Source organism: Drosophila arizonae, chromosome 5 (genome assembly GCF_054131065.1).
Source record: "Drosophila arizonae isolate 15081-1271.41 chromosome 5, UAZ_ARI_1.0, whole genome shotgun sequence".
NCBI classification, from domain to species: Eukaryota; Metazoa; Arthropoda; class Insecta; order Diptera; family Drosophilidae; genus Drosophila; species Drosophila arizonae.
Window position 1 is genome coordinate 3504496 of NC_142925.1, and position 22796 is coordinate 3527291.

At 39.6% G+C, this 22796-nt stretch overlaps 6 protein-coding genes across 7 annotated transcripts; 3 read left to right on the forward strand and 3 right to left on the reverse strand.

The window, feature by feature from the left end:
- Positions 1–387: 387 nt before the first annotated feature.
- On the forward strand, positions 388–10516 carry ADD1 (ADD domain-containing protein 1). 2 transcript variants are annotated; one of them, XM_018011344.2, is made up of 6 exons: positions 388–1123; positions 1227–1695; positions 1763–2399; positions 2462–3119; positions 3758–4684; positions 4743–5414. In XM_018011344.2, exons 1-6 carry the CDS (start codon positions 1030–1032, stop codon positions 5297–5299), a joined length of 3342 nt encoding a protein of 1113 aa, XP_017866833.2. In that variant the 5' UTR covers positions 388–1029; the 3' UTR covers positions 5300–5414. The 2 variants fall into 2 exon arrangements, with proteins under 2 accessions (XP_017866833.2, XP_017866832.1); XM_018011343.2 differs by lacking the exons at positions 3758–4684; positions 4743–5414 and adding an exon at positions 5505–10516 and having other exon boundaries at positions 983–1123.
- Positions 7455–9747, reverse strand: GalT1 (beta1,3-galactosyltransferase 1). Its single transcript, XM_018011351.2, has 2 exons — positions 9489–9747; positions 7455–9431 (listed from the first exon to the last, which is right to left on the reverse strand). Exons 1-2 carry the CDS (start codon positions 9745–9747, stop codon positions 8320–8322), a joined length of 1371 nt encoding a protein of 456 aa, XP_017866840.1. The 3' UTR covers positions 7455–8319.
- RnrS (ribonucleoside-diphosphate reductase subunit M2) lies at positions 10278–13288 on the reverse strand. Its single transcript, XM_018011356.2, has 3 exons — positions 13019–13288; positions 12596–12829; positions 10278–11438 (listed from the first exon to the last, which is right to left on the reverse strand). The coding sequence occupies exons 1-3, from the start codon at positions 13082–13084 to the stop codon at positions 10557–10559; spliced, it is 1182 nt and encodes a 393-aa protein (XP_017866845.1). The 5' UTR covers positions 13085–13288; the 3' UTR covers positions 10278–10556.
- Positions 13289–13801: 513 nt separating this feature from the next.
- LOC108616276 (RNA-binding protein 48) lies at positions 13802–14906 on the forward strand. Its single transcript, XM_018011365.2, has 3 exons — positions 13802–13906; positions 13961–14105; positions 14163–14906. The coding sequence occupies exons 1-3, from the start codon at positions 13814–13816 to the stop codon at positions 14387–14389; spliced, it is 465 nt and encodes a 154-aa protein (XP_017866854.1). The 5' UTR covers positions 13802–13813; the 3' UTR covers positions 14390–14906.
- On the reverse strand, positions 14392–16011 carry rho-7 (rhomboid family intramembrane serine protease rho-7). Its single transcript, XM_018011358.2, has 6 exons — positions 15871–16011; positions 15579–15795; positions 15219–15513; positions 14934–15154; positions 14661–14860; positions 14392–14594 (listed from the first exon to the last, which is right to left on the reverse strand). The coding sequence occupies exons 1-6, from the start codon at positions 15915–15917 to the stop codon at positions 14504–14506; spliced, it is 1071 nt and encodes a 356-aa protein (XP_017866847.1). The 5' UTR covers positions 15918–16011; the 3' UTR covers positions 14392–14503.
- Positions 16012–16617: 606 nt separating this feature from the next.
- Positions 16618–18146, forward strand: LOC108616268 (ataxin-10). The gene is made up of 3 exons (XM_018011354.2): positions 16618–16773; positions 16832–17909; positions 17980–18146. The coding sequence occupies exons 1-3, from the start codon at positions 16756–16758 to the stop codon at positions 18144–18146; spliced, it is 1263 nt and encodes a 420-aa protein (XP_017866843.1). The 5' UTR covers positions 16618–16755.
- The last annotated feature ends 4650 nt before the right edge of the window (positions 18147–22796 follow it).

Sequence of the window (22796 nt, forward strand, 5' to 3'; positions counted from 1 at the left end):
ATTGCATTTGCTTGTTAGTGTTGAACAACGCTCTTTTTAGGCGATTGATTTAATATCAATTTTAAAAATATTTTCAAATTAATATTCGTTGTTGATTACTTATTATTATTTGTCTTCGTCTACCTCATACATCATTTAAATTATTCATAAAGTAATATTTTTTATTGTTGTTCTACTTTTCATTTATGTTCGTGTCTTAACGTACATTGCATGAGTGCGAAAGAGACCACTAGCTGCAAAAAGGATTGCCAAGTATATCAAATTTAATCAAATTCTTTAAAATCGCAACAAACAGATAGAATAATTAATAAAAATGATAATGTTTAGGCTATTAAAATTCAGCTTTGACCTACTTTTGATATGTGGAACTATTAGACTGAAAAATTAGACTCTTACTATATGTGATCGCTGATTGAGATTATAATTAATTGGAGAATTTGAGCTTGGATTAAGTGAGAAAAATATGTAAACGGTTCTAGGAAACTTGTCGGCTATATGAAATATAGGATGAATATGTTATATCAAAAAATATCGGCTCCAGAGTCTGGGTAAAACTTGTTATGTATACTTCGTCGTGATTGAAGTCGGCAGTACCCGAACACCCGAAGTGGCTGCCATATTGAAAACGATATACTACGGCGACAGTCGTGTGAAAAATCATTTCTACACTGACAGCCAAGCGAATGGAATATATAAAATATATAAAATTGAATCAAATTTAGCAATACTGAGATCATTATAACGCGTTTGCCGTCGTTGTGTCGGTGAGTGTGTGTGTGAGGGCGCGCATATGTGGGCATGCGTTAATGTTAGTGTTAAATATATTGCAAAAGAAATACGCGCCGGATTGTTGTTGCTCCAGCAATAACTTTAGCAGAGAGTGTGTGTGTGTGTGTGTGTGTGTGTGTGTGTGTGTGTGTATATGCGTTTGGGTGTGTTAGTGTGAGAGAGTGCAGGTATAAGATATTTGTTGGTTGCAAATCCACGTGTGGGTAGTGATTCAATTTAGCAGCCGGCAAAGCAACCATCATGAGCAGCACACCCGGCATGGATCCTGCGCTGACGGTCGCGTCGCCAGCGACGCCTTCTCCATCACTCAAAGCCTTTGATTTTGATTTCACGGGTAAGTGTCCATTCCCTTTCCTCCGCCATTCTCCCCCACATCACCATTCCGGCCTCGCTCGCGGTCCTTTGTACCTTTGTCTAAAGCATTCTTTGTTGTCTAGGCTCCAATTATGAAATGGATCCCAGCATTTCGGAGGAGGAACGGCGCTTCTATTTGAAAATGTATCCCACAGTGGACGTGGTCAATCAACGTAAAGTTCATTGCACCGTTTGCCGTATGCACCTTGGCACAGCAGTCAGCACAGAAAATAACATTAAAATGCATCCCATACTGCGTGTGACGCACTGCATCAAATGTCATGATTTCTACAATAGCGGAGAGTTTTCAAAGGGCGAAGATGGCTCGGAGCTATATTGCCGTTGGTGCGGCCAGGGCGGCGAGGTATATTGCTGCTCCACCTGCCCGTATGTGTTCTGCAAGTCGTGCATCATCAAGAACCTGTCCCGAGGCGTCATTGTGGACATTGAACAGAACGAGAACTGGAATTGCTTCAAGTGCACTTCCAAAATACTTTGGCCGCTACGCGCTCAACACTGGGCACTGGTCAACTACATACAGACGCAAAAGAAGTAAGTGCCTGAGCTCTGAGATGTCTCTGTGGATATAGCTAATGATTCCTCCCTCTCTCTATTTCAGTGGCCTTCAGTCCCTGCAGCTATCCGAATCGGAAATGCGCAAGCAAACTCACAAAGACTACAGCACTTGTTGTCGCCTAGCTAAGGCGAAGGTGAATAGCTTGTCGGATTCCATGGAGAGCTTGGAGTCAAATACTTCCAAACGTAGTCATAGCAGCTCTGTGAATTCGGGCAAGAAGTCTGCCAAGCCACAGGGCCCGCCTGCTAAGCGTCCAAAGTCCTCCAATGACGATATCGTCTGTACGCCCGATTTGCTCAGCATGCTGGAACCAGATTGCCAAATTTCAGTGGCACAGAAGCCGGCTCCTCGTTCGAATATAACACCTGCTTCCGCCATCACGACGACGCCACGCATCGTCACCGTGCAACAGAATTACACCGGACCGCGGCCGAGTACGAATGGAAGCTCGACCGCGAGTCCTCGCAGCAGTCTACCACCTCCGCTCGTGCTGAGCAGTTCGGGGATACGTTATCGCCAATCCACGCCCAGTCAAGCCTCTGTAGTGCGACGCACAGTGGTGCCAAATGCCATACGCTCGGCGGGACCGGTTTTTCATACCATTAATGGTTTTCGGGTCGATCTCAATAGTGCCGCACAACAGGACTCATATCGTCTACCTAACGGGCGGCTTATACAGGTTAGTCTAAACACTGTAAATCCTTTAATCCAATTTCATATTAATTCCATGAATTCTTTCAGGTGAAGCGGCAATTTCCAGCAGGCCAATCACCACCAGCCACGACAACGGTAACACGTGCGCCCGTTCCATTGACTCCACAGGTCATCATCAGGCAACAGCCGCCAACGGTCCAACCTCCACGGATGCTGCATCCTAACTTTGGCTCGAACATGGGCATCTACAATCCACAGACCAATCAACAGCAGCGTGCACCACAAGTGGTGCGCGTCAACAACGGCAGCCAAGTGCATGCAATCAACGTCGCCCCCCAACCCCAAGCAACTGCCGGCAGTGGGAACAGCAGCAATGGTGGAGCGGGCGGTGGCACTACCATCATGATGACGCCCGCATCGGTGCCTAAAGCACCAACATTGGTGCGCCACGTCTTCTCCACATCGCCACTGGGCGCAGCGCGCACTCAGCTGCAAAATCAAATATTTAACGCCATGGAAATCTGTACACATCTCACGGGCAAGGTGCAAACATTGACCATGTCCAATGCGTACAACGAAGCGCGCAGCTATTCGGATGTCAAGGAACTGTACATACATCTATCCTATCTGATGACCTATGCAATAGGACGATTTAAACAGCTGCAGGACAAATGCTTGCTCGATATGCGAGAAATGGGCTTCAAGAATGATGCCAACAGCCTGGAGAATGGACAACTGGCAGCTGGTAAGATCCTAAAATATATTTAATATAATATACATAATAGTTAAGGTTATATACATATAAAAATTGTTATTCAATATTTTGTTAGCCTAAGTTCTAGAAAGATGTGTAATTTAGACTCTATAAAACTAGAATAGAATGGTTGTTAATCTTCTCCGGTATTTGGCATAAGATTTAGTTTAGTTTAGTCTAAGATTTAGTTTAGTCTATAGTTTATCTATAGTTCCAGCTGCTGCTTCGCAGGCTGCGGTTTGCTTATGCGAAGTGGAAGTTTCTTCTTCTTTCTGCTTCTTATAAATAAGTGTACATTGTCTTTTGTGAATATTTGAACACATGGACGGGTGTTGCTCGACAGTATATATAGATAATATGATCTATATCATGCTATTTATATTCATATATTATGTCTGAGTTATACTTTGGTTCAGCCACCATGTAAGTATATTTTGTTGTGTTGTATGAAAAACTCTGCGAGTTCCATTTCCTTGGCTCCATTTCGAATTGAAATTCAAATTGATTTTAAGCTCTTTGTCCATGTGTTTGTAAAATATCCAACAAAAAGGCAATGGAATCGAATTCAGCAGCAGTTTTTCGCTTTAGCTTTAACCATGTTCTCTCTCACCTCTTTGGCTTCATTTTAGCTGTGGAATACGTTTGCTATGGCCAGCTGGATGATGTGGATCTATTCAACACGGGCAGCGATAGCTTTCACAATCAGGTCTACGAGTATCGCAAGAGTCTGCATGCAAATCTGAAGGACGGCGAGAATGTGGATCCACTGCCGCCGCTAATGCCGCTAGGCGTGCGCGCCGAGGGTGATCCGAAGGATGAGGATGAGGATGCGAAACGGGAGCCAACTGATGAGACGGCGGAGAATGAGAACGATGATAGCTATGACTATGACGATGACTATCAGGACGATGATGCGGATGACGGGGACGATGTTGATGACTTGAATGATGAGTACGATGCCCTCGGCACCGAGGAGAGCATGAATCGCAATGAGCAGGAGCATGCGTATGATCGCAAGCTAACGAGGCTGCTCAGAGAATATCCATCCATTTGGTGCACCCGCCATCCGGACTATGGCAAGATGGTGGTGACACGCAAGCAGTGGCGCGTCATAGCCAGCCACTTTCCACGGGGCGATGACATCAAGTTGCGCTGGAAGAACGTGCGCAAACGTTATGTGCGCATCGAACGTTTGCTCAAGCAAGGCAAACGCTTCAAGGGCTATTTCGATAAGGCCACCAACTATTTGGCCAACAGAGATGTGCCGCCCAGCGAGTGGAAGCCAGTCGATTGTGGCGAAGGCGATGGCGATGGCTATGAGCGTAAGCAACTGGATGCCATCGAGAATACCATCAATAAGGAGCAGAAAGAATGTGCGAAGCCCACGACACGATTGAATGTGCGTCCGCTGGAGGTGCGACCCATTGATATGCGCATCATCAACTTCGCCAAGAGTCATCCCGTTCTGTGGCGCAAGTCCGCAGATCCCGAGTTCAATAGCATAGACGAACAAACACGCAAATCTCTATGGCTCAACTTCTGGAAATCTGCGCCAAGTAAGTGCTCCAGGTGTGGTAGTTGCTGCAGAAATTGTCTAACTGCTTCTCTTTGCAGACTACCGCTGTGAATACATTGTGGAGCGTTGGCAACAGATGTATGAAATGTACAAGTCCTTCCGCTTAAAAACCATCAAGGACAAACGCACCTTTGCCAGGCTGGAACTGAAATACTCCAAATACTTAGCCAATTTATATTTCTTGTATAAAATCGATGAACAGGATTTGAGAGATGAATTCGAGCCGCTGCAGGATTGTGCAACGAAGGGCAGCAGCTCCGCTGATACTGCTGGCAAGCTAAAGGACATGCCGGACGATAAACAGTTTGTGCAGCAGCTGGTGCTGGCTATGCGTGCCTACCCCACATTATGGAATCCACGACATGTCGATTATAACGACGTGGGTGCACGCGAGCGCCTGTGGGCGGAGTTGGCGCGGCGTTTGCCACGCTTTAAGCGTGATGCGCGCGCCTGCAAACTGCGCTGGCAAATGGCAAAGTTCGCCTACGAGTGCTATTGCCGAGAGCTGGAGCGGCAGCCTAGACCCAACGAGAAGACGCTGCAAAAGCTGCGCACAAACTTTCCGCTCGAGGAAATGCGGTTTCTTAATACCTAAGCTACGAATTTTTTAGACTAACTAACTAGACTAAGTTAATTTATGCAAAACTTCCGAACATTCTAAGATTATATATAACTATTATATACTTATTAAAAGTCTTTTTTAAATGTCATACTGTAGAGACTATATTTAATCCTATCAACAAATATTTATATTATATATGAAATTTAAGATTATTAATCAATTCACGAACTCTTTGCAGAGAAACAAGCCAGCGACGATGAGGACAATGAAATCGAGATTGTGGAGCCAAAGACGGACACGATTACCATTGATTCGGATAATGAGGAGGAAACGCCTTCCGTGCCGAAGGTCAACCTGCCCAAGGGCCTGAAGATCACATCCGTTAAATCAACAGCACCTGAAGCAGAGATGAGTAAAATGGACCCGGTTACTGCAAACATTGATCCAAATGAGGATATTGATGTGGCGGCCATTAGCTCATCGATTCTGGCCAGTCTACTGGAAGTGGACATTACCGAGGGCGCCGGCGAAGTCAAGACCAATCAAGCCACCTCACCCGGTGGCACTCTACAGAAGAAGCAACCGCGCAAGAAGACGACGCACAAACCAAATCCTGCCCTGCTACAGCTGGAGCGCCAGCGTATGGATGAGATGAAGCGAAATGATTCGAAGCTCAAAATGAAGCCAATTGTCAGACTGGTTCGTGCCGAGGAACAGTTTGAGGTAGCACGCAAATGGGTGGAGAAACATGGTCAGAAAAAGAGTGAGGTGAATGCTGACGAGCAGACGATGGAGGAAGCTGGAAGTCACAAGGAAAGAGCTGTGGCAAGTGATACAAATGAGGATAAAGCTAGTGAAGAGAATACAGATAAGGAGCAGAAGCAACTTGGAGAAGGGGATTCGCCGGAGAAACTTGGCGAAGAGGAGCTGCTTGAGCCAATGGACACAAGCGACGTAACTAAATCTCAAACAGATGAAGCAGAAAAGAACGAAGAAGATGTAGATAGAAGGAAAAATGAAAAAGATAAAGTCAGTATAGATAATGAAAATCTAACTGATGTGGAAGAAAGTGAAACAGAAACAATAAAAAATCAAAATGTGGAAGCAGCTGAAGCTATGGAAGAAGATACAGAAACTGCGCTACATGAAGAAGGCAGTGAAAATAATGAAGAACAGAAGGAAGCCAAGCAAGAAGGGAATGAACAAAAAGAGGGAGCGGAACCTGTAACTGCAATAACCGGTGAAGCATCAAAGGATGTTGCTCAAGCAGCTCCTGCAGATGATGATGCGAAAGATGAGACAGCTGAAGAGGCACTTTCTCATAAAGAGCTTGACAAGGAGAATACAGATAATGTTGAAGATGAGCAGAAAGAGGATAGAGTAGCTTCCGAAATAGAGCTGGATAAGCAAACAAAAGAAGATATAAACACAGAGAAGAATGATGATGCAGCACCTACTACAACGACACAAGAAAATGAAGATGCAACTGAACAGAAAGATGAACACAAGGACTCTGAAACGGAGCTGGCGAAGCAAGCTTCAGAGGAAGCTGCTGATAAGACTGAAGCTCAGACAGACAAAGACAATACAGATACAAAAGCTATCGAAAACGAGGAAACGGATTTTAATGCAGCCACCAGGAGCAGCTCACAGCCAGCGGCAGCTGCAACAGAGCAGGAAGCTGCAGAGATTCCTGCGAGCAGCAGTCCAGCCAAGGAAAGCATTGAGATAACAGACGAGGAGGATCAGCTGGCCCCACCCTTAGAGCTGCAATATGATTGCAGCGCTAGCTTAGACTAAACACAAATCTGCCAGATGCTTAAAACATAGAAATGCTAAAATTAATTATTTAATTTTAATTTCAATCGTAGGCTCGAATCTAGTTTGTTATTATAGGATTGTATAACATAAGAATTATCTGTAAACAATTTTAAGCAAAATCAAACAAGAACGCTAAGTCTAGCCTTAAGGTATTTAGTTTTACAAACATGATACTTGTTTTTGTTTTAGTTTTCACAAAACATGAAGCCCGTAAGTAAAAACTTACCAATTTAACAATATATCAACTACTTTAGTAATAAAAAGTAATTGTATATACAAAAAAAGTTTTTTATTATTAAATTCAAATCAAATTGAGAAATATGCCTAAATGCTTAAATTACGAGTTGTTCCAATAAATAAAATTAGCTTTTTGAATATTATTTTGTATTATTGTATATTTTGCGCTAAATTGAACAAAAACAAACAAATCTGAGCGTTGAGCAAATACTTAAATTATATGTACGAGGGTAGTTAATATACTTTGTGTGTAGAAATAATAAAATATAAATCTTTTATAAAGCGTTTGGCAATTTTTCCAGCTGCCCTCGTGTTCCAAAACTGTAACCTATGTCACACGAGAGTAGCTCAAAACTTGTACAGTCAACAAAATTTCTATAATATAATCTTAATTTACATATTTCATATTTATATCTCAATTTTCGATTAATTTTCTAAATCTTCAACAATATATCAAACTACCCACGTGTACTCCAATTATATTAAGCACGCGGATAGAATATATCTATGTGTGCGATATTTGCTTATTTTTCTACATGTTTACATTCCAAATTTATTAAAATAATACTAAGCTTTTGGCAATTTTGTAAACTACCCTCGTGTTACAGCCAAAAGAGCTATTTGCAAGTATTTCGGCATTTATACTATTCTTGATTGATAAAGAATGAGCAACTGAACTATTTAAAGTTTTTACAGCTATAAAAACTCTGATACATATACATATATAGAACTATTTTCTAAAGATAAACAGCACTTCAAATCGATGCGAAATATAATCTCAGGAACAAAAAAGGGACTATTTTGGATATATATGTTATATATTATGTCTGTGCGCAATTGTTTTCAAGAATAGTATTCTGTGTAAACACAGTATATCTCATGGATAATCTCGTTTAACTCGTATTTATACAAAGAAAGTCAAAATTGTGCTTCTTCTTTTCTATATGAAGACAGAAAGGGGGAAAGAGGCATATTCACAGCGCTTCTTTTCTTATCTAACAATTATTTCGATTCCTTAATCGCATATGATTTAAGTAACGTCCCGGTGGCGGACATATTTTGGTATAATTAGTTACAAACCGATATGCTTCGACCATGCTCGCTTCCTTGACCTGATGCTGGGTGATGCTGCCCTTGAAGGCGCACAAATGTGGAGAGCTCGTGAAGCTAAAGAGAGGCTGATGTTTTCGCTTGATATTCGCGCGATTGGCGCAAAGTCCAGTTATATAAATATCTTCAAGGTAAATTAATGATGTATTTAGAGAGGCCTCAAATAGACGTTCGACCACATCTATGGACATTAGATAACCGGCACCAGATAGATACTTGGGATATACTTCGTCCTGATACATATAGTATGGGATATACCACTTGCTGCTGACATCGCTGACGGGCACCACATTACAAAACTGATGCCCTATCATGACGTTACTTGTGGCATTCAATCTATTGCGCTGAGCCATCACCACCATCGAGCCACGATCATGATAGTCGAGCGTGTCGTTATAGAGCGGCACTGTGCCGCCGAGTAGAAAATGCAATAGATTGGGTACGTTGACGAACGTATCATCATCGCATTTAAGAAAGTAAGCGCAAGTCTTCAAACAACTTTTGCTAATGTGCTTCAGTGCCATCACAGATTTCAAAGTGAGGTTATTGTACGTATCAATGAAGTCCTCTTGAATAATATCATTGTAGAGCTCCGCTTCGCTGTGCAATCGCACCAGGGTTTCATTGCCCAAGTGTGATTCATAGCTTTGGCGACCGACTATGAATATAATGCGTACACTTGCCGTTAGGTTTTCGCCCTCGCCTTTCAGATAGTCCGCATAGAACTGCAAACGTTTTTCCATTGGCGGCTGATAAGGGCCTTTCAGGTGTGCGTGCAGCTTGGCAAAAGCCGGGTAATTGAATTCTGTTGTATTTCCCCAGGTTTCTCGTATTGTTTGTCGTTCCACGAAATTGTTTAAGCCGGTACAGACGGCAATAATCAGAAACGTTTTATTACGACAAAAGTCACGGGGTATTATGAGTGCGCTCTCCTGCTGTGCCTGTATGTAGTCCTTGATGTCCAGCGAGGTATTCGCCGACCAATCTGCAAGCGGAACTGCAAAACAATTACGGTTAATACAAAATGATCTCATATGCTTCAATGGCGACTCACCATGTCTTTTTTGTTCATATATTGAAATGTTGGGCAGGATTATGTACCGAAAGAACAGAAATACGAATATCAACAGCACGAAATGGCAAATTCTGCGTAAAAACCTTGGCGATGAAATTCTCAAACGTTGGCGTCGATGATGCAGTTTTCTTGGATCACGACTTGCTACCTGACTTAAATGCGTTTCGTCATCAGCCTGATCGTCGAGCAGCGTGCACTGTTCCGCCAGCTCAACGTCGTCACGTGTTGCATAGCCCATTGCTTCTGGTGATTGCAATTATATGATGCACTCCGAACTGCGCCAAGCTGTGTGCCTAACACTCATTCTGCATACAATATATTGATCGTCTTTACAAATAAATATCACAGGAAATTAATCAATAAGTGGATCAGACTGTACATTTTCATATTCACGAATTATGTTTTTACACTATCATTTTCTTGATTTCAGATAACACTTATGTTAGATATGCGAGCATGATTTGTATGTGGCTGTGCATCTGCAAGTAACTTAGCGCCAGCTGTTTGTAAGCGCTATCGATAGCTATCGATATCGAATGGGAACAATTACCGACAATTGGAAGTGATTAAACTTATCGTTGCTTTTACATGAACGTAAATTTTCCACATATATATTCACACTATATAGTCATATATGCATATATATGAGTATGTGGTCACCACAATGCCCTTGCAAGTCCTTCATACCTGTTGTAACGCATATCAAACAACTGTTTGTAAAGTCAATAACTTTTTGAATTTCCCGCGTATTTCTTAAATGAGAACTAATTATATACGTAAATACTATAAATTTTTATTTAATATGTTATGTACAATGATAATTTGACAAAGGTCAGATAAAATACAATGCTCTTTAGTTGTCAGGTAATTCAATAATTAGCGATTTTTTGGAAGAGGAATGACAATGATTTGCTAAGTTATGTGTCCGCATGTAGTTATGTTTAAATATAGGCTTAGATGCTAAGAAAATGTGGTTAATTATTAAAACATATATTGGCTAAAAATAACACCCGGAACCAGCAGCTGTGAGGATTGCGAAGTGTAATTTTAGAAATCCGCATCAAGTGTAAAGACATTGTCTAGCCGATTCGATGTGACGCCCATACGTTGATATTCGCCAACTTTTTTCTCGAAGAAGTTAGTCTTGCCATCCAGCGAGATCATCTCCATAAAGGTGAATGGATTCTTCGTATTGTAGATTTTGCCAACACCGAGTTCCACCAACAGACGATCCGCAACAAATTCAATATACTCGGACATCAATGCACAATTCATGCCAATCAATTTGACGGGCAGAGCATCTGTGAGAAACTCTTGCTCAATGGTAACAGCATCAGAGATGATCTCAATGATGCGCTCACGGCTAGGACGTTGCACCAAATGCCGGAACATCATCACAGCAAAGTCACAATGCAAGCCCTCGTCGCGTGAGATCAACTCATTGGAGAAGGTCAGACCGGGCATCAGACCACGTTTCTTCAGCCAAAAGATCGAGGCAAAGCTGCCACTAAAGAAGATTCCCTCCACGGCAGCGAACGCAATGATTCTCTCGCCAAAGTTCGCCGCCTTCGATGAAATCCAAGAGAGCGCCCAATCGGCCTTTCGCTTGACAGCGGGCATTGTTTCAATGGCATTGAACAGATAATCCCGTTCCTGTGGATCCCTAATATATGTATCGATCAGCACGCTGTACATCTCCGAGTGCACATTCTCCATGGCGATTTGAAAGCCATAGAAACAACGAGCTTCGGTTATTTGCACCTCCTGGCTGAAGCGCTCGACAAGATTCTCATTAACAATGCCATCGGAGGCGGCAAAGAAGGCGAGCACATGGGAGATAAAGTGACGCTCGTTATCAGTTAAACGTGCCCAGTCGGTCAAGTCTTTAGAGAGATCCACCTCTTCCACAGTCCAGAATGAGGCCTCAGCCTAAAGTTGAAAAAAAGAAATTGAAAATTTTGCGTATTTACTATAGTACGTAATAGAACGTAATGCAATGTCCAATTGTTGCTATCTTTTTAGAGCTCTAATTGAAATGCATGTACATAGCTTATCATTCAAGCTCGTTAAATAAATATGTAGGTATGTATTTATCTAAGTGTGTGAGTAACCATGTTTGCATGTGTGCAGGTATTAATGGATATGTACATACATATGTGTATGGACTCTTTTATATATGGATGAATATCCATACATAATAGATTTAATATAAAAATGGTATTAAAGAGAAGCATACGGGTTTCATTAGTCCAAATAATTTAACATTACATACTTCTTTTCTAACTCAGTGTAACATGTCTTAAATAATTATTTTTGTTGAAGTAGTTTAAGGTAGTTCCTAATTACTGGCTCTAGAGCCATAAGTAAAGAACGTACATATTTGGCTTGAATGGTTTAGTTTGAAACAAGCTTTTCCTAAAAATATCAATGAACATACATATATATATATATATATATATATATATATATATATATATATATATATATTTTTTTTTTTTTTTAAATTCCAGCTAATTAAATGCTGATATATATCTATTCTTATTTATATACATACATATGTATCTTGATAGTTGATGCTTGCATGTTTACCTTATATTGAATGTTAAAGAGCTAGGACGGTCTAACTGTACATGAGTACACACATACCAGTATGTATGTTAGCGGATATATGGCGTACATATGTATGTATATACAAATAAGCTTAGGTATATGAATATGTATGCAAGTGTGTGTATATGCCTATGTATTTATACAAAAGTTTTCATATTATATGATAATAGCCGAAAACATTCCAAATATTAAACGTAATATGTAAGCAAATCAATATTCAATTTCTTTAATCTGCGTTTGCAGAATCAAAACCATTTATTAGGATTAAGAATCATGTATTTATGTACATATGTATGTATGTATCCAGGTACTTGAATACAAATACACATACATACATATTATATGTTATTATAACAATCAGTCACGTCTGCGACGTGAGCACTTTTTACCGCGCTTTATCATAAATTTTCCCGCCTATTTCATCAAGCTCTAACACTAACACAACCCACTTCTGTACATGTGTTGAACATACATACCTTCTTGTACATCTGCCAGATATCATGATATTGTATGGGAAAGATTACGAATCGACGCGGATTCTCCTTGAGCAGCGGCTCCAGTGAGGGATCGAATGGCGCAGCAATCTTATTCATTATAGATTGCTCAGTCTTACCATTGCTGCTGGCTTGATCTTTGGCATTATCTTCAGGGGTGATCGACATCTTGCGAACGTTGTTGGCGTTCTCCGTCAGAATTTTCTTGCTTGGGCTCTGCTTAAAAAAAAAAAATAATAAGGAAAATGAAAAAACAATGTAGACAAGAGAAAGAATTTATAAATAGCCGTAATTTAATTTGCATTGATTTAAATAACATGCAAATGACATACAATATAGCCACATGTACATGTACATATGATTAAATATATTATATACAAACTGCGTAAGAACGTGTCTTGTCACCTTTAGCGAGAACTTTTCCATGTTGTCCGTAATGTTTTCTTTGCCGGCTACTTGAGATTGAGACATGTTCTTCTATTTATTTTTTACTAAATCACGAAATAAAAGCTAGTTTAATTGTTATCTAAGTTCTGATGCACTCAGTTGTAAATCGTTCAATGGCTCAGAAGTTAATGAATTCAGCGCAATAGCACTTTTTCTTTATAAGCAGCGCGCGCATTTCTCGCGTACAGTTTTCCTTTCCCGCGTTCACTCCAATTGAACAGCTGTGTGCACACAACAAGTGAATGCCAAAATATAGTGTTAGAAAATTATCACAGAGCTAAAAAAAAGCCGGTCCACAGGTGGGCACCGCAGCAGAGAGCAGCTAAAAACTTTTAACAGAAAACCATTTCCAACTAAAATTGTATTAAAATTAAAACTTAATACATACAAATAAAATATACAATAATTTTACAGCACATCTACATTAGTGTTTGATTCGCTAGCTAAAAGCAGAATATTAAAAGTAGTCATAGATCAGTTAAATACTGAATGTTTAACAAATCTATTGGGTTTTTACCTATTAAAACGATTATTTCAAATTTAATAAAAATTTGAGAATATTTAGAGATGAGTTCATATTTCGATACATTAATATTACAGCCGATATCGAGCAGCAAATGAAGTGCTGTAAAAGTCGCCGATTAGCATATCTTTGAGCACAGTCAAACCGGCTGAGCAACGGAGAGTTTAGTAGCGGCATTTGAAATGTTTTTATAAAATTTAACAATTAACCTACAGTAAATATATATTAATATGGAGGAAACGCCCTTATCACATCATAAACGTCTGGCGTATTGTACAACACGGCTGCAATATAGGCAAGGACGCGAACTTAAAGCTGTGAAGGTAAGGGAAACAAAAACTGAAATAATTATAAATTAATTATTGAATAATTTGTAGGTTTATACGGTTGCCAGTGAGTCGCGGCATATATTAATTTTTGGTGTGCCAAAAGTCAATCTACACTCTGAAATAAAGAATAAACTGCAACAATTCGGGAAACTGCGCTCCTTCAGCTGTGTTACCAGCGAAATGGCAGGACGAAGTGATTTAGAAAGATTTCCATATTATGTAGTTTAACTATAGTATCTTATGTTTACAGTTGAATTGGAGGCCTTTACAGACGTCTATGCGGCACAATTTGAGCGTCTGGAGCACGCCCGTCGTGCGAAACGCCAACTGGATGCAAAACAGTTTTTTGGAGGAATTTTGCACATTTCCTATGCACCCGAAAGAGAGAATTCCCAAGAGTTGCGGGAGAAGCTGCTGCAGAGGCGTAAAGAGATCACCCAACGATTGCAGCGCAATCGATCAGAACAATCACATTGAAATTGTTTAAATTATAATTTGTGGATTTTATTGAACCTCCTAACACATGATAACACGAGCCTCAAAGGCTGAACGATGATGATCCTCGGTTGATTACCCAATGTTATATCATTATTATTTTTGTTTCGTTCGGCGCAGCTCGTGATAGTAATTTAGTAAGCTAATGCGTTTCGCCCACACCTGCGCGCCATAGTTCGCCCAAAAGCTGGAAGACATTGAAAAGATTTCAAATATTTGAAATGGAGGACATGATATTTATGTTGTTACTCACATGCCGAACAGAGCTCCACCTAAATGTGCCGCATGATCAAAGAATTTCCAGCCCATGACGCAGCCGGCAAAATCGATGCCCATGATAACTTTAATTGCAGCTCCCGCAGAGAACGTGACAGTTGGCAGGAACAATATGCTCAGTTGTGTATCCGGGTATTGTGCACAGACGTAGGCCAGGACGGTCATAATGGCACCTGACTAAAGTATATGAGATTTTGAATAAATATAAATGAATAAATATAAATTGCTCTTTTATCTATATGAGACGCACCGCTCCTAGTGACATGCCGGGCTGTCGCGTTCCCGCTTTGTAGAGCACGCTCATCAAGCTGGAGAAAACGCCAGCGCTGAGGTAGACGGCCATGAATTGCTCCTTGCCCATGGATAAGACGGCAGCATTTGAGAAGCTATGCAACACATACATATTTGCAAATATGTGCATAACCGAGTAGTGGCTGAATGTAGAGAGGAACATGGGCCAGCACACAATGCCTGCAGAGTTAAAGTAGCGAATTAAATGGGATAATCTAGTGAAGCAGTTAAGGGTTTCATTTACGTGCTGCTGGATTTGAAGTGAAGTATGTCATCATCATATTTCGCATCGATGGAACACGCCACAGTCCAAATGCGAGCAGATTGCAAACCAAGATCGGCGCAAAGGTTTTATCACCGGGCGACAGGGAGTCCCAAAAACGTTTAATGTCATTCTTTAACTGCGACCAGCTATCACGGTCCATCAACGAGCGACTCTGCATCCAGCCGAATCGGGCCTGTTTCGCCTTAGAGAGGATCATGCTACGCGTATTCTCGTATTCAACAATTGTGGCACCTGCAAAGCAACCGAGGCTGAACTAAACAAAAGTTCAAATCAATAACAAATAATTGATGAGAGCGGCGCATGGAGCATTTCACTTACTGCGCCGGTAAATGCGATCGCCTTGATTACATTGTTCATTGGCACATGGCCGCCGCCATCGCCAACAGGTGTGATGACAGGTGACTTTATGCTACTCCATCTGGCCTTCTGTGCATGGAAATGACGCACCGGCTGACCTGATCCACATCTTTGTACATAGAAACTCTGGCGGCATGCTTGAAAACGTGTTGCGCCATTTCCAATATGAAATCGATAACTAAAATAACAACATAGATTTATGAATTTAAAATGTGGGCGTGCCTGTGCCTCCTTTATGGGCATCCTTACTTACGTCACCTGTGTTAACCAACTTTGGCATAGCGCACGATTAATAAGCATAATATATTGAAGGTATCAAGAATTTTGCATAAGCTACGGTGTATATATATTATAAATAAAGTGTTTGCCTTGTGCTCGACGTACAACAAAGCTGGTTGACATAAAAATGTTCTGTTGATTTGATGTCTTTCCAATTTTGTTCAACAATTAAGGTTCCGTTGGGATTTTGCCTGGATTTCAATTTGGTTATTGTCCGTCCACGTTGACTTGTTCTTTGTGTTCTAATACGCCACAGCCGTATAATGTTGGAGGTTTTATGTTGTTTGCATCAGTCAACACGTTAGATATTTACAAGACGAAAGCTTGGCTTCAATGTTGTAATTATTTCAAAATATATGTTTGTTTTTTTGTAGCTTTTTGTTTATTTTTTGCCATTTGCTGTTTGCTCGTCCGTCTGTTAGACTTACATTTCGCTTTAATGTTATTAACAGAACCAAAAATTGCTTCGTGGCCAAATTTAACAATATAAAATTTTGTTAATATTCTTTTTCTAATATTGACAATTAAAACCAAAATTTGTATTAGCAGGCAAGCTAAATGTGCAAATAATTTACAATAGCTGTTAACCTAAAGCTCAGAAATACGTGTCATTTAACAGTGCTGTTAACCGGCTAGATATGCGATACACCGATAACCTTTAACATACATTATTTAGCCGTATTATCCCTTAAGATTGATTATATAAGATAAGACTTTTACTATATTACACTGATTTTGTTGGATAATTAACAAAAAATTATTTTATTTATCAATTGATCACCGTTTGACGGTTGTTAACAGTTGTTATCGATAATATTTCATCGGCTATTTGACAGTTCTGATTGGCACAAATACAAATATGGCACATGTGGAGCCGGTAAACAATAAATATTTTGATTTGCTTATTTATTTAACCGATTTAATGTTTTTTATAGCATAAGGAAACCAGCGAAGTACTGGAGCAAATATTGAAATTAAACATAGCTGAAAATGTAGCTGAAATTACGACGCTATTAAAGAACTTGCGTTTGCTACTGACCCAAAGTCCGGAAAGTCAACGAACATTGGCAAAAAATGCAGAATTTGCGAGATTCGTTAGAGATGTTGTATTTAACCCAATTATGCGAACAGAACAACGCACACTGCATATATTGACATTACAGGTACTGGCCAATAGCGTAGTTAATAATGAAGAGTCCCAGACAGCAATTTGGCAAGCACATGGACACCAAATTGCCGAGCAAGCAGCGATAGCTCCATTGGGCAGCTCGAATAATGTGCTGCTTATGATTATGTATAATATATATATGGGCGCACGTTTGCCTGGGGATCAGCTGGTATTTGAGACGTGTGTCAAGCTGTGGCAGGCCATCATTGAAACGCAAACGGACTATAATTTTGAATATTTGCACTTCTTGATGGAACAGTTTATTGTAAAAGATGGGCGAAGCTGTGTGCAGTGCTATCAACGACTGAAGTCTGTCGAGGAGCGTATAACCTTTCTTGACTATGTCGCCCATTATCTGCGTGAGGACAGTCCAAATGGTGAAATTAACAACATATTGCTGCAATTCTTTGCCAAGGAGTTCCGCTTGAAATCCGATTGTATATTACGTGAAACAATTAAGCTGAGGCACCAGCTGCATCCACGCGAAGTGCACACTCTGCTACGTATCATAGCAAGCGCCAGCGGCTCGGAAAAATATGCCAAAACATATGCTGCCGATCAGTCGCTGTTCATTAACGTGAGCAGCCTGCTACGCTGCGTAATTGCAGCTGGTAAGGAGCCGGATAGCTGCCTGGATAAGCCCATGACTAAACTGGAGGAAGTGGCGCTCAGCTCCAACATCGATGCGGACTACGAGGCGAGAGTCTCCTTTGAGTTGAAAACCTTGCTCGTTCGCTGCACAGCCAATTTGTTGTATGAGAACGTGGCCAATAGGGGATACTGCCTCGATACTCAGCTGCTGCCAGCGCTGCTCGAATGCACAGTCATGGATGCGCGTAATCCTTGTAAGTGATGTGGGAGGGAGTATTGAGTCAATGGGAAATGAAATAAACGCTTCTCTTTTTATCATTCTAGTGATGCGCGAGTGGAGCATTTTGGCCATTCGCAATGCCTGCTTTAAGTGCCCAGAGGCTCAACAGGTGATAGCCCAGCTGACACTTCAAGGCGCTGCTCCAAATGATTTGCTCAGCGAATTGAATTTAGATTTGGGCGCACTGCGCATCACAGACAGAAAGCAATAGAATCGGAGCCAAATAAGCACGAACAAGTGGCACGACGTCATCCACATTTGGCTTTTGAATGATGCGCTAAATGGTATGCCAAAAAACCCAAGAAAAAATAAACAGAAAAAACGAAACGAATATAAGAAGAACGAATAGCATTCATAAAGTCGTTGTCAACGTTTAATGGCGAATGCGAGCGAGTGAGCGTGTGTGTTGGCATGCTATATTGGCTGGCTGACTGGCAGGCTGTACGATTTGTACACATACATATATTATATAAATAGCTGCCCATGGCTCTGCAGCATTATAAAAAGAGCGAAGATGCCTAAATACATTAATTTCTAATTTTACGCACGCACACACTCACACACAAAGATATTGCTGAATAGAGTGTGCCTGCTGGCTCTTTTTTTCTGATTTAATGGCGCAATTAAAAAACGATGACGCAGAGCTGCGCGACCGCGACTTGGGGATTCGCTTGCTATACAGCAATTCAGCTAGCCAGCTGCCCACTTGGTCGTTCTGTCCAGTTCAGTCATAGACCAGCCATACAGTCTAACAGGCAGTCGGCCTCTGGTCAGCTATCTAGTATGCTTATCCATTCAGCTCCATATTCAGCGAGTTAGTTAGACAACTAGCTACTTAATCATTCAGAGGGCTGAACAATTCAGCTATAAGCACTCAGCATTACTTTTAGACATTCAATCAGCCAACTAGCCTAAAGCTAGCCAATCAGCCAGTCTTTCAATAGTTCAGTTCGCTTAATAATTTTGCTAATCTATCAGCCAATCTCACACAATTCAGCCAATATCTCAACAATTCAGTCATTCAGTACTTCAGCCAATTTTACAGCCTTTTAGCCAATCTCAGCAATTAAGCTAGTCTATCAGCAATTTATCCATTTTATCAGTAATTCAACAGTCTCTCAATAATTCCGTAAATTTTTCATAATTCAGGTACTCTCCCAATAATTCAGCTAGTCTCAGTAGACCTTTAGTTGCCTCTACAGTCAGTTAGCTTTCAACTAGCCGCCTAGACCAGTAAATCTGCAAGTCATGCAGCCAGCCATTCACCCAGCTATTCAGCCAGACACACAGCAAGCCAGCCATTCAGCTACACATGATGCCAGTCAGCTATTTGGCTAGCCCTTCGTCCACTGAACTAGTTAGACAATCAGCCAGGTCGCCTGCCAGCTAGCCAAGTAGCGCCTGCTGCAGGTGGCCATGCACTGCTTGGCTTTCACGATACGGTTGCTATATATATATACATCCATATGTTATATATGTAAATTTATTTATATACCCCTGCCTAATGTACACACATATGTCTTCGCTCGCGTGCGTGTGTGTGTGGCTCTCTTCCTAGCACGCCCGCAATTATGTTTATGTTGCGAGCCGCAGAAAACTTTGTGCGCTCGCAAATCAACGCCGGCGGGCTAAAGCTAAATCTAAAGCGAACAATGGCAGAGCTCCTTTTGTTTTTGTTTGTGTTGGGGCAACCACTGGCGATGGCATTGCCTTCACTCTTGCCTCTATGTAGTCGCAGTCAGTCAGTCTGTGGCAGTGCCTGTGCCTCGAAGCAGCAGCACCAGCAACAGCAGCAGCAGCAACAGCCGCCGCAGCAGTCGCGAGATATTTCGACGGTTTCGCTTCGATTTAAATTGTGTTGTTAAAATTCGCTCAAACCCAAAAATATATTTATTTATTTTAATTTCTAAAAGGCGTGTAAAAAGAAAAAAAAAGAAAGAAAAAGCAAGAAAATCACAAATTTCGTTCGTCAATATAAACAAAATCTGAAGCAATAAAAAGAAACGCATTCGCATTCAAACCGCCGTCAACTATAAAAATTCAGTTGCAAGTTCGAAAGTTTTAATGGTAAACAATGTTGCATTTAATCTAAATATTTGAAACAAGTGTTTGGCTGCACTTATATAACCATAAATCAAAAAACAGAATAACTGAAAAAAAATATATATATATGAAAAACCAAAACAAATCAAAATCTAATTTAGAATTAATTAATGCATAAACTGTTAAACTAATAAACTTAAAAATAATACGAAAATCGCACTAAAAATTGTTAAAAACATTCACAGCATTTGTTGTTTGCATAATACATATAAATTTGACTAAGTTTTTTATTTTATTTTAGATTTAGGCTAAATATTTTTGTTATACGCGCGTGTGTTATATATAGTATATATATTATATACATATAGCATATACATACATATATAAATGCATCTAAAAAAATTCCCATGTCAAAACTGTCAATAGAAAGCAAAGTAAAAACTTTCAAGTTGGGCATCATCGACTGCTTAATGCTCGTTCAGAATTTTCGAAGTATGTAAAGTTGTAAAGTTCAACTTTTACTTAAAAAAAGATGAATTTGTCAGATTTTTGGAATACACCCAAAAATGATATCTCAATGCGCAGTTAGGCTGGTCTACATAAATCCTGCGGCAAAACTTATTATTTCTAATAATACAACTGTCAAGCCCATTGTTTATTTGGATGTACAGTACTACAATGGATGAACGATATAATATACACTACACTCAAATATAAATACCTATAAGATCGAACTTACATACATATATAACATGAGATGGATATGAATGTACATATGTATATGTATTGTATTGTATATAATATATATAAACTGAGACGCGGTTTATTTAACATATGTATATATACGTGTATATATTTATGTCTATTAGAATTTGACAATCTAAAGAGAAAGTAAAACGCACAAATCTATGGATGACATTTGTGGACTGTGGCTGTGACATACATATATGAAATTCCAAACTTTTACTTCTAATACAAACATATATATTCCTATTTTGGGCAACGCCTGATCCTCTCTATACATGCACCTACGACAAGCTATAGTTAATTTTCGGTTTTTAGCTAAACAGCCAGAAAGGCATTGCACTAAAACCAATATGCTCTTTTTGTTGTCGTTCTCTGAACGAGTATAAATAGATATGCATATATATGTATGTATACATATATATAGCAAATAAAAGACAATGAAAAAATTGTTGAAAAATTACGTTCTTCAGAATTTTGTCGTGCGGTCAGTTTTCAGGTTGGTTCAGTTAAATGGATATATATTTATTTATATATAAATATTTTGTGCATATGTATATATTTATATATGCGCACACACACACCTCTACCTAGACGTCAGGAATTTGAATATGTAGACGCAGCCTGATGATAACTGTACAATTTGGTCTAAAAATACGAAAACAAAATATTTAAGACGGATTTTGTTTAAAACAAATGAGAATACTTAAAAAATAAAATAAATTTAACAATAAACGCAAGAGCGACAGAGAGAAACAAAAAATGGACGACTTTATGATGGCCTGCAAACAACGTCGAAGTGATATTTCTTATTATCAAGGAATGTAATAATTATAATAATAATATGTATCACCCATGATACAGGAGCATTAAAATATATATATATATATATATATATATATATATATATATATATATATATATATATATATATATATATATCATAATAATTAAGTTCATTTATAAATATAAATAAATAAAAAAAAAAAACATTGACAAAATAAATCCAATATTTATTATTATAAAATAATTAAATATTTTGGTATATAATTAACAACATTTAATAAATAATATTTGACAAAATATATTTGAAACATGTAATATCCTAAACAAAGCAGTGTTTAAATAATTGAACAGAATTTATTAGAAACTATTTGCCACTATTTTTCCCCCACTGCGACTGACCACCAGGAGGGTTAGGAAGACGACTGACTAAATACGCCCAGGGCGCGCCCTTATATAGGCGACGCACTCACTCAAACACGAGCTTCGCTCTTTAGCCTATTCTCACACGATCAAGAAATCGGCCCTTTCTGAGTTAGTTTTAATCGTCTCTCTGAGCATAACCTTGAACTCCTTGACTAAGCTTTGCACTCAGTTTAATTTTACACTCTTCAAAATGCAGCTCAGCTAATGAGCCTTGCTCTGAGTAAGTTTATAAATTCATTTGAGTGAACTTTTTTCTGAGTTAGTTTTATTGCTCGCTTGCTCTTTCATATGAATTTTTGAGACTTTTACTGAGTTAGCTTGGCACTAGATCAAAATGGCGCTCAGCTCAGCTTCTCTGAGTAAGTCTTAATGCTCCTTAATGCTGAAATGAGCTTTTCTGCGTTTGGTTTAATGCTCGCTTTCTTCGCCTTTTCGGAGAAATGAGACTTTTTCTGAGTTCGTGTTTGCGCTCGATCAATTGGCGTTCAGCTTTTGAGCATTTCTGTGTATTTCTTCCTATACACAATATTGAGTGTTTTTTTTTTTAGTTTTAATTATTATTATCGAATATTACATATATACATACATAGTTTAAACTTTTGCATGTTACATGCATACATATGTTCGAAGCAATATACCCTGTTTGAAAACATCTGCAATAGCGTACAGCCAGCGGGTGTTTGCCTAAGAACTCTAAACACTTAAGAGATTTTCCCTATTTTTGTGTTGTTTGTTTTTGTCTCTGTTTTAAATGTTGGCAAATGACGCAGTTGGCGGCTTCATGACGCACATGCAACTCCCAACTGCAACAATACGATTGCATATGTATCTGTCTATATGTATGTCTATAAATACAACACGGAAG